Consider the following 11,235-nt stretch of genomic DNA (forward strand, 5'->3'; position numbering starts at 1 on the left):
TTCGTCTAGTTGTTTAGGAATTTATTCTCATGTTCTTGAACTGTAAACCACTCCTGAATCTATAAAGGAATTGGTGTGTTGTGTCAAAGTCTAGGTTGTCCAGGTGGGATAGCTTAGTGGGTAGATTGTTTTTCTACTTAGGCTTGTTAAGCAATAGAGGACTATTGCTTAACGGTAAGATTGATAACTCTTTCTTACGTTTGGTGTAATCGTGTTTCGCTTTTGCTTTTGAAGATTAGTGAAAACGATTGAAAATCCTGTGAGACAGGTCGTGGTTTTACTCCCTTAAGCAAGGAGGTTTCCACGTAAAATCATTGTGTTGATTTTACTGCATTTAACTTCCTGTTTTACTCATTAGTGTAGTAAGGGACCTGGTCCATTACTGTTAAGTGAAGGCATACATTCTATCATTAAGAATAAAACGTCTTCCGAAGAATTGAACATGATTTTGACTCAATATGTAGACACATTATCCTAGAGGATGAAATATCATATAGGTATTTAGTAAATATACACTCTTTTTGAATAAATATGGGAGATAATATTTGTGTGTTTCTCAAATTAATACGTGACAATTTAGGTATGAAACTTATACTTCCAATAGCTTAGATATCAAAATAAAAAAAATAAGATATCTTAGGTGTGTTTTTGACTTTTCACTCAAAATAAAAATATATAACCTTTGTATTTCTTATTGCAACTTTATATTATCGAGAATATGACTCTAGATAGGAGGGGAATGGAGGTCCTGTATATAAGAATAGAAAGTTAGTAGAGATAGAGTGTTGTCTTGTCTTACTTTTATTTTTCTTCTTAATCTATTATCAAATGCTGTGTATTGTGTTTCGATTATTATACTATTTTGTTGTTGGTGTTGTTTCTTTCGTAACTTGTAGGCTCTACAGTGTTTTTCTTATTAACGGTAATGTTTTCCCCTTTATTTTCCTTTCCTTTACTTGGGTTTGATGAGATATTTAAGAGACAACCTCTCTACCTCATGGAGATAGAGATAAGGTCTGCGTACACTCTATCCTCTTAGATCTCATTTAATGAAAATTTCATCCAATGTGTTATTGTACTTTTATAAAAAAAAACAATGCATTAATTAAAGGGAAAATTACGCGGATAAGCAAACTTATACTATTTAATTACTCATCATAGCTATAGTTTGCTATAACTACCACTCGCGACTAACATTGTCCATTAATTACGTGAGTTACCTTCGAGTTTGTATAATTAGTCATGTATGTGCATGTATAATTCACCAGGATATACAAATAAATATGTATAATATGCAATTTTTTAGCCTATATACATATACAATTCACTTCTCTCCTCCCTCTCTCAATCTCGCCTCGCCTCTCTCCTCCTCTCTCAATCTCGCTCGCCTCTCTCATCCCTCTCCCAATCTCGCTTGCCATTTATACAAATATGTATAATATACAATTATATACAATTATATACATATACAATTCACCACTCTCCCACTCTCTGCCCTCTCTCGCTCTCCTCTCTCCTTCTTCTCTCGATCTCGCTCACCTCTCTCCTCTCTCTCCCGATCTCGCTCACCTTTCTCCTCCCTCTCCCAATCTCTCTTTCCATATATACAATTACATATGTATAATATACAATTATATACATATACAATTCACCTCTCTCCCACTCTCTGCCCTCTCTCGCTCACCTCTATCCTCCCTCTCTCGATCTCGCTCACCTCTCTCCTCTCTCTCCCAATCTCGCTCGCCTCTCTCCTCCCTCTCCCAATCTCTCTTGCCATATATACAATTACGTATGTATAATATATAATTGTCTAACCAATATACGCATACAATTCATCTTTCTCCCACTCTTTTCCCCTCTCTCTCGCCTCACTCCTCTCTCTCCCAGTCTCGCTCGCCTCTCTCCTCCAAATAACATGTAGCTACAAATTGTAATTATCAAACTATAGTTATGGCGAGTAATTAATTATTTTTAAGTGGCTATATATGAAAGTTTCTCATTAGTAAATATGTAGGCATTATTAATTTAATAAATAAGTTAAGGAGTTGTCAAATAAAAAAAAAATCAGTTTGTATTATGATGATAGTAGTGCAAAAGTAACCTTTATTACGAGCATATATATGTAAATTTGATCACTCTAGATTGTTTATTTTACAGGTTATCCAATTAACCTTTCTTATGAGCATCATGCCACTTTAGCCCCACTTTTGCAATTTCATTTGAACAATTTTGGAGACCCCTTTACTCAGCACCCTACAGATTTTCATTCAAAAGATTTCGAAGTGGCTATTTTAGATTGGTTTGCACAATTCTGGGAAATAAAGAAAGATGAATATTGGGGATACATTACTAGTGGTGGCACTGAGGGCAATCTCCATGGCCTTTTTGTTGGGTAAGTTTCAGTTTCAGAGGCGAATCTAGTCTTTCAGTGATCATCTTAAATTCAATATTTTCAAGCTATATATATAATATGAACAATATGGGGAATACATAAAATTAACAACCTGAGTCTAACATACCTATCTTTACTTCCACAATTTGTGTAGAAGAGAGCTACATCCTAGTGGGATATTATATGCATCAAAAGATTCACATTACTCGATTTCCAAAGCAGCAAGATTGTATCGAATGGAGCTACAAACTATTAACAGTTTAGTTAATGGGGAGATTGATTATGAAGATTTACGATCAAAGTTACTTGTCAACAAGAACAAACCAGCCATCATCAATATCAATTTTGGTACATCATATATATATATAGTATATGTTTTTAATTAGATCATATGTGGAATACTATTATTTTTTTAAAAGTTATGTTAATTTATGTATTTGTAGGAACTACCTACAAAGGAGCAATTGATGATGTTGATTTGATCCTACAAATACTTGAAAATTGTGGTTATTCCAATGATAGGTATTACATCCATTGTGATGCTGCATTATATGGGCTAATTGTCCCCTTCATCAACCATGTAAGAATATTATACTTTAGTCCACTATTTTCTTTTAAGGGTGCAAATAGAAAATGACACGTGTCTCTTTTGTATTCGTCGATAGGCGAAAATAATTACCTTCAAAAAGTCAATAGGCAGTATTTCAGTTTCAGGCCACAAGTTTTTGGGATGTTCCATGCCTTGTGGAGTTCAAATAACAAGGAAAACTTACATTCTACAATCTCAAAAAAAGTCGAGTATATTGCCTCAATAGATAATACGATTTCTGGAAGTCGAAATGGTTTGGCACCAATATTCTTATGGTACAGTTTAAGCATGAAGGGTCATGTCGGATTGCAAAAAGATGCCAAAATATGCTATGAAAATGCTAGGTATTTGAAAGACCGACTTCATAAAGCAGGAATTAGCGCTATGCTCAATGAATTTAGCAATATCGTGGTGTTTGAACGACCTTGTGATGATAAGTTCATTCGTCGTTGGCAACTATCTTGCACAAGGGATATGGCACATGTTGTGGTTATGCCAGGCACAACAAAAGAAATCATAGACAATTTTTTCAAGGACTTAATGCAAGAGAGGGAAAAATGGTGTGGAATAACTTTGGCTCCTTGTCTTGCTGATGATATAGGTTCTCAAAATTGTCTATGTTCCTATCGCAACATGCATCACTAAATTCCTTTGGAATGGTCTTGATCATGGAGCATGTTGGAGTGACTCAAAAATTTGTTATTAGAGTCTGAAAATAAAAAAATTTCATGTATCTTTTATTTGATTTTTTTTATTTACTTTTTGAAATGAAAAGATTCTTGTATGCAATAAATTTTGAATATGCGGAAATTAGATCAATCATAAATAAAATCTAAAGAAACAATAATATTATTGATAGAATAACTTGATTCTTTTCTCTGGATTTCTCCTTGGTTCGAGGCAGGGTTGTTAGTAATTAATGCATTTCATGAACAAGAGACTACATCTTGATCTCTTTGTAAATATCTCATAAATTTTATGAAATTTTAGAGATTTTGATCTTTATGAATATCCAAGAAACAATATTTGTTGTCTTCATGATCTCTTTGTGAATATCAAAGAATTTATGAGATACTTAGGATGCCTCTTCAAGGAATATATTGGCCTTTATATAAGCAAGACAACATTTGATGTTTTCACGATCTTTTTGTAAATATACAAGAATTTATGAGATATTCGAGATGCATCTTTAAGGAATATATATTACCCTTTTATAACGACTTGATCTATAGTGTAGAGTAACCTCCAAGAACCCTAACAGAAATAAAACCCGTCTCGTGAAGTTCAATTCCAAGGAATTGAAGAACACATCTAAAGATCCATTTCTGGTGGTTCTTGTTAAAAATATCATTAACTAATTAAAGTGTGCTCTCTCTAACAGTTAAAACTTTTAGATGAGACACTACTAGAAATTTGGTCTACTGTCACGGTTCACCTATCGTTGCAATTGACGTTACTACCGTAGCCATAGGTCTAAGGCTACGGTTACAACAACCGCTACAACAGATCGCGTAGCAATAGAGATATTGCTACGGTTCTGTGCTACAGTTCACATAACCGTAGCCATACGTTGAGCTATTGCCACGGTTCTCATTTGAATTAATTGCCAACGGTTATCGACGTATTGGTACGTTTTTTAACCGTCGTAATAGAGGTTTATGCATCAGTTCTGTTAAGGCTATGGCTACAGTTTTTTTTCGATTCAACACACCGTTTTCACTCTATTGCGACGGTTGTTATGGGGTATTGCAACACTTTCAAACAATTGTAGAACTGTGGCTTAATGCCTATTGCAACGGTTATTACCTGCTATTTGCAACAATTCTAATGCAATATTAGTAAGCTATATATACCTGCTATATCTATACTAAATCATTCATGAGAATCAATTTTATAACATAAAAATACACATAAATCGTTAACGAGAATAAATGTTCATTACCTTAATTAGAATTCAAGATCCGTGATTCTAATATCAATTAAAGCAAAATATACAAATCTTTTTATAGCATTCAAAAAAGGTGAAACACATGCCATAGAATTTTCAATCTTCAAAAATATATGATTTCTAGAACATCAATAAAGTTTACATCAATATATACTTCAGCTCCTATGTCAAGTCTTCACTACTGCTTTCATTGCCTTCTTCGATTTCATCACCTACATATAATCAGAAAAAAGTATAAATAATTTAGCAAACCTCAAATCTTGGAAATTAACAAGTATACATGTAGTTACAACCATGCATTAGCTTTTAGAATTGTTCAACCCTAAAACTTGGAAATCAAGTACATGCCAATAACATTCAACTGCTAGCTGCATTCAAACTTCTACAAGCAGCAGCAGAAACAAGAGACCAGACTACGCTATACATGCCAATAACATTCAATTGCTGGCTGCATTCAAACTTCTACAAGCAGCAGCAGTAACGAGAGACCAGACGACTATACATGCCAATAACATTCAACTGCTAGCTGCATTCAAACTTCTACAAGAAGCAGCAGAAACAAGAGACCAGACTACTATACATGCCAATAACATTCAACTGCTAGCTGCATTCAAACTTCTACAAGCAGCAGCAGAAACAAGAGACCAGACTACTATACATGCAGTAATTAGCTACTACGTTGGCTCGACTAAACATAATCGTGAAGCTAGGATTCGACACTATAATGCTACAAGAAACCAGCAGCAGAAACAACAGACCAGCAGCAGAAACAAGCGTCCAAACTACAAGCAGTAGAAACAACACTATCATGCTACAAGAGACATGTTTAATTAACATAAAGAAGAAACCACAAGAAACCAGACTACAAGCAGCAAGTATAAAAAAAATCATGAATCTAACAACTGGTCCTCTACTATACATGCAGTAATTAGCTACTACGTTGGCTCGACTAAACATAATCGTGAAGCTAGGATTCGACACTATAATGCTACAAGAAACCAGCAGCAGAAACACTGACCAGCAGCAGAAACAAGAGTCCAAACTACAAGCAGTAGAAACAACACTATCATGCTACAAGAGACATGTTTAATTAACATAAAGAAGAAACCACAAGAAACCAGACTACAAGCAGCAAGTATCAAAAAAATCATGAATCTAACAACTGGTCCTCTACTAGGCTACAAGCAGCACTAGAAAACTCATAAACCAGACTACAAGCAGCAACTCAGACATTAAACTATCAGAGAACAAGCAGCAACTCAGACATTAAACTCATGAATCAGGCATTTACTGATCCTCTGCCTAACTTTTCCCCAACTTCCTTAGATCAATAGCATACTATTCCATTCTAATCCTATATCAAGTAGCAACAACAAATACCAATCAAAACATAGAATTAGCGACACCAACCTTGTTTAGCCCCTTGAACAGAAGTAGATTCTCTTGGTGAAGGAGTCGACAATGCTGCCAATATATTAGGATCAATTAATCCTGCATGTTTAAGTTGTGCAATAACATCTGCAATAACTTCTTGTCGCACAATTTTCTTTTGTTCCTCCATTTGTTTCTCCATTTTCTGCATCCTCTCTTGCATTTGCTGCATTCCATCAGTTGTTGCACTTAAAGTTGATTCGGAATTGCCAACTTTTTTTTTCAAAGTAGTCTTTGTAACTCCTACGCCATATAGTCTTAGACGTCCCGGACGTTCAGGACCCATGACGCTTGAAAATGCATCAACATACTCACCATTTATGCTTATTTGTTTTTCAATTTCCTCCATTTCAGCCTACTAAAGCATATCCAACAAACATAATCTTATGAAATAAATAATTGATCTCAATAAAAAAAAATAGACAGGCACATACAATTTTACTAGTAGTATCTTCATTTGAGGCCTTGTACAAACGACCAGGTTTTCTTGTTCTTGTAACCACAAAGAGATCCTTAGATGATACTGTCTCCTTATCTTTCTCCTAGTCAAATTGAAATATATATAAAAAATAAAATCACACTGGAAGAGATCCAAAAGAAAATTTCATTAAAAAAATAATATATAAGAGAACTCACCAGCTTATTACGAACTAAAGCAAAACTCTTTTTGCCAGCAGTGTGTGGATTCATCAGTTTTTTTCGATTCTTTGCATTTGTTTCAGACATTTTCTGCAAAGAAATGAATAAGTAATGTTAATCGAAGGTATATTAGTGTTATATAGTGTACTAGACGAGGTCAATATTAGTCTGTCTTTCCTTTATAACAGTCTATTTTTCCTTTATAACAATCTGTCAATATCAGTCATTATATAGTGTTAAGGTGTCTTGTAAAATGCATGTGACTATCACAATAAATGAAGAAAGAAGCTGCAAAGTATTACAATAGAGAAGAGAGTAGAAGAATCTACAGCTGATGGTTTGCAGGCTATATGTTTTGATTTACTTCTGTAGCAGTAAAGAGAAGGTTATGCAGGCTGGTACTATTTTTTCTAACAGCTTTGAAGTGTTGGGGGTCACTAGGTGGGAAGAAGCTGGGAAGGGAGCAAAAATCAGGAGCTATAATACAAATGCTACTTATTCAAAAAAATTGAGATTCTGAACTACATTTTTACCTTGAATTTTTCAGAATTCCAATATTTGAGGAGCTCTCTAAATTGGCATTCTGGAATATGACCAGGCTTTTTTGCCATTCGAACTGCATCATTGTCATATGGATTGAATAATTAAGCTTCAAATCACTTCTATGTCTTCTCCAAGCATCTCGAATTGTTACCATAGCCCAATGGTACGCAGCTTCAGGAATAATATATTTCCCCTATAACTTTGTGTCATTCAATTAGCCAATAGAAGTAAAATACTTTTACAAATAATTTATTATTGTAAACTACAAACCTTGGTATAATCTCATAAATCCTTTTTAGTGTCCATGCTCCTCCAATCCAATATATCAAATGGGCAAAGAGTCGCATTTCTAGCCAATGTTCCTAGGAAGCTACTTAGCTCTATGACAACATCATCCGTAGGACCAACGGGTTGATTTTGACTATTCAGTATGATCAACTTACGTTCTTTTCGGGCATGAACATCATGCATTTCCGTTCTACCTCTTTTGTTTGGAGTGGAAACATCTCCAGCTATAAGAAAATACAAGAAATATAATTAAAAATTATGAATACATTTAATAGGTTTGTAATCTTATATGTTACCTTGTTCTTCAGGTTGATCATTTGTTCGAGGAGTGACAAGATTCATTTGCACTTGATCCTCGAAAGGAAAATCTTTTCCATGCTCCTCAAGAGGCAGCTCCTGGACAGGCTGCACAAGAGGCAGCTCCTCAACAGGCTGCACAACAGGCAGCTCCTCAACAGGCTGATTTTCAAAAGGCAACTCCTCGACAGATTGTCTTTTTGCTTCAGCTTGTGGTGCTACTGATTGTTCTGCTCCAATTAATTTGAGCAGATGTCCTTTCTCGCACTCTATTTCTTTAATAATTTCATTTGTTGTCAATAACCGTCGTTTCTTATTTGCCAAGAATGATAACGATCCCGGTTTAGCAAATGTCTTCTTTTTGGCTTTTTTGGTTCTTTTTGAAGTTTCTTGTTGACTCATAGCTATGACTATTCAAACCTGTGTGAAAATAGAAATTAAAAAGTTAAAATGTATGGCAGTGTACACCTGCAATACTTAAACAAATCAATCACCAAGATATTACAAAGAGCTGAAAATAAAATGTACCCTTAAGGGACATTCTAATAATATTTTCTGCACTCAATCACATTCAGTAGGTCTATTACTGTTCACAATCACACACAAGATTTAGAGTGTTTTTAGGTGCCAATTGGTGAAATTATAAGAGAGCAGCAAGTCTGTTACTGTCCACAATCACACACAGTAGGTTTGTTACTGTCCACAATAAGAGAGAAAAAGGACTTACCAAAACTAATAATCCAAAAGTTGTAGTAATTTAACCATAACATGAAAAAAAAACATAGAAACAAAAGAAGAGATAGCAAATACAGTTCACTCAACATTCATAATCTATATGATGCAACTCAAATGATATTCATTACTTACTATAAGAAAAAAAAACATAATGTATTTCAACAAGTCCACAAGATCCTTTGTCAATCATCAACTTCCATCCAATCCCAATCAGTATCATCAAAGTCATCCTCCTCTTCCGATGTTTCCATAGCTTCACCTTGTGAATGTTGTGCAATGGAAGGAGCATCGATGTTATCAACAGGAAGATCTTCTCTAGACCATCTAACATCTACATCAACTAATCTTTCTGATGAACCAATATCATCATTAGGCTCTCTCCAAAATGTTTCTTCAATATTAGGACAATTCTCTTCCTCCAAATCATACAAATCCACAGGGACTTTGTTTTTTGCATAATAAACATTTTTCTCAACCGGATCTTCCACATAAAAAACTTGATGCACTTGAGATGCTAGTACAAAAAGATCATTTGTACTACATTTTTTCTTGAAATATACCCGAGTCAATCCATAATCATCGACTTCATTATGAAACCAATCACAATTAAAAAGTACAACACTAAAGCAACCCCAATAATCAATCTCAATGATATCCTGAATAATTCCGTAATAGAGAACCATTCCATCAACAGGATTTTGGTCCCTAGCACTAGCAAAACTATCCGTTGTGGCTGACAAAGTCACTCCACTATTCTGAGTTTTACAAGGGGCATCCCGTGTCTTCGTATGAAATCGATATCCATTAATGAAATATCCAGTATATCTTTTTGCCACAAAGTTAGGCCCTTTAGCTAGCCATTTTAAATGATTGGACACTTCAATATTTTTAACTTTTTCACTAAACCAATCACCAAATTCTCTACTATGGACCTGTGCTTTTACCCATGCATTGCCTCTAGTACGATTATCAGTTAAGCTCTTATGTTCCCTGTAAGCATGTAATGTAATTTAATCAATGTGTATTTATAAATGAAATGAAATTTTAAATACATTATCATAACATCTAAATGAAGTTTAAAAACAAATGAGTATTTTATCTTACTTGATAAATGCCTCTACTTGTTCATCTCCTGTATTGAACAAAGTATATCGATGTGCTTCAAACAACTCATGCTGCTCCATGTTAAAAATCTTGCCTTTCCTTATATTCTCACTTCCAATTGGATGACCTGTCTTAGGAAATAAATGTGAAACACCACCTTCCTCTGTTTGAATGTACTCATCATCCTCTATTTGACACCTACTTAATTTTGTCTTCACCGTATTATGTAGGTATATGGACATAAAGTTCAAACAATCTACAGCTGAAAAACCTTCTACTATTGATCCTTCAGGATTTTTTCGATTACGAACAAGCCCCTTGAAGTCACACATAGTTCTCTCTGTAGAACACATCCAACGCAAATGATTTGGGCCTCCAAGCTTAATTTCATCTACTAGATGGATAGGTAAATGTGTCATTATATCAAAAAAAGATGGAGGAAAAATCTTTTCAAGCTCACATTCAATATCTATGATTTCTGCTTTCATCTTATCAAGACCGCTTCTTCTTATAACCTTGCTACATGTGGCTCTAAAATAATTCCCCAATCTAATCAAGACCATAGCTACATTCTTGGGTAACACTTTTCTGACTGCAACCTGGAGCAAGTAATGCATTATGAAATGAGCATCGTGACTTTTGTATCCTGATACTTTCATCTCTTTAATTTGCACACGATTTGATATATTAGAAGCACACCCTTTTGGTAATTTGGCATCTTTTAAGACGGTGCAAAATAACTTTTTCTCATCTGGTGTCATAGAGAAACAAGCTTTAGCTAGATGGATATTTCCTGTATCACAATCTTTTAGAGGTTGAAGCTCTTTACGTATCCCCATTTCATACAAGTCATAGCGAGAACTTATATGATCTTTGGACTTTCCAAGTATATCCAATAAAGTCCCAAGCACACTGTCACAAATATTCTTCTCTATGTGCATCACATCAAGATTGTGCCTCAATTTGTTTGTTGCCCATACGGTAACTCAAAAAATATGGATTTTTTCCCATGGACCATCATTCTTTCGTTTTCTTTTCTTTTTGTTCTTTCCAAATACATTATTGAATTCACGAAGCTCTTCAAGAATTTGTGCACCTGATAATGGAGTAGGTGCAACTTTATGCTCCTCTTTACCGTTAAATGATCTTTTATCTCTTCTGAATGGATGATCAGGAGGTAAAAACATCTGATGACCCAAGCAACACATCTTGCGACTATGTTTGAGATATTGGGAACAAGTATTATGGTTACAAGTGGGGCATGCCCAT

At 34.7% G+C, this 11,235-nt stretch overlaps 1 protein-coding gene and 1 pseudogene across 1 annotated transcript; one reads left to right on the forward strand and one right to left on the reverse strand.

Moving 5' to 3' along the window:
* Positions 1-3,984, forward strand: part of LOC107028167 — a 12,684-nt pseudogene extending 8,700 nt beyond the window's left edge.
* A 1,107-nt stretch (positions 3,985-5,091) lies between these two features.
* LOC107027766 lies at positions 5,092-7,086 on the reverse strand. The gene is made up of 4 exons (XM_027919018.1): positions 6,997-7,086; positions 6,795-6,902; positions 6,340-6,526; positions 5,092-5,141 (listed from the first exon to the last, which is right to left on the reverse strand). The coding sequence occupies exons 1-4, from the start codon at positions 7,084-7,086 to the stop codon at positions 5,092-5,094; spliced, it is 435 nt and encodes a 144-aa protein (XP_027774819.1).
* Positions 7,087-11,235: the final 4,149 nt, after the last annotated feature.

Source organism: Solanum pennellii, chromosome 8 (assembly GCF_001406875.1).
Source record: "Solanum pennellii chromosome 8, SPENNV200".
Classification (NCBI taxonomy): domain Eukaryota; kingdom Viridiplantae; phylum Streptophyta; class Magnoliopsida; order Solanales; family Solanaceae; genus Solanum; species Solanum pennellii.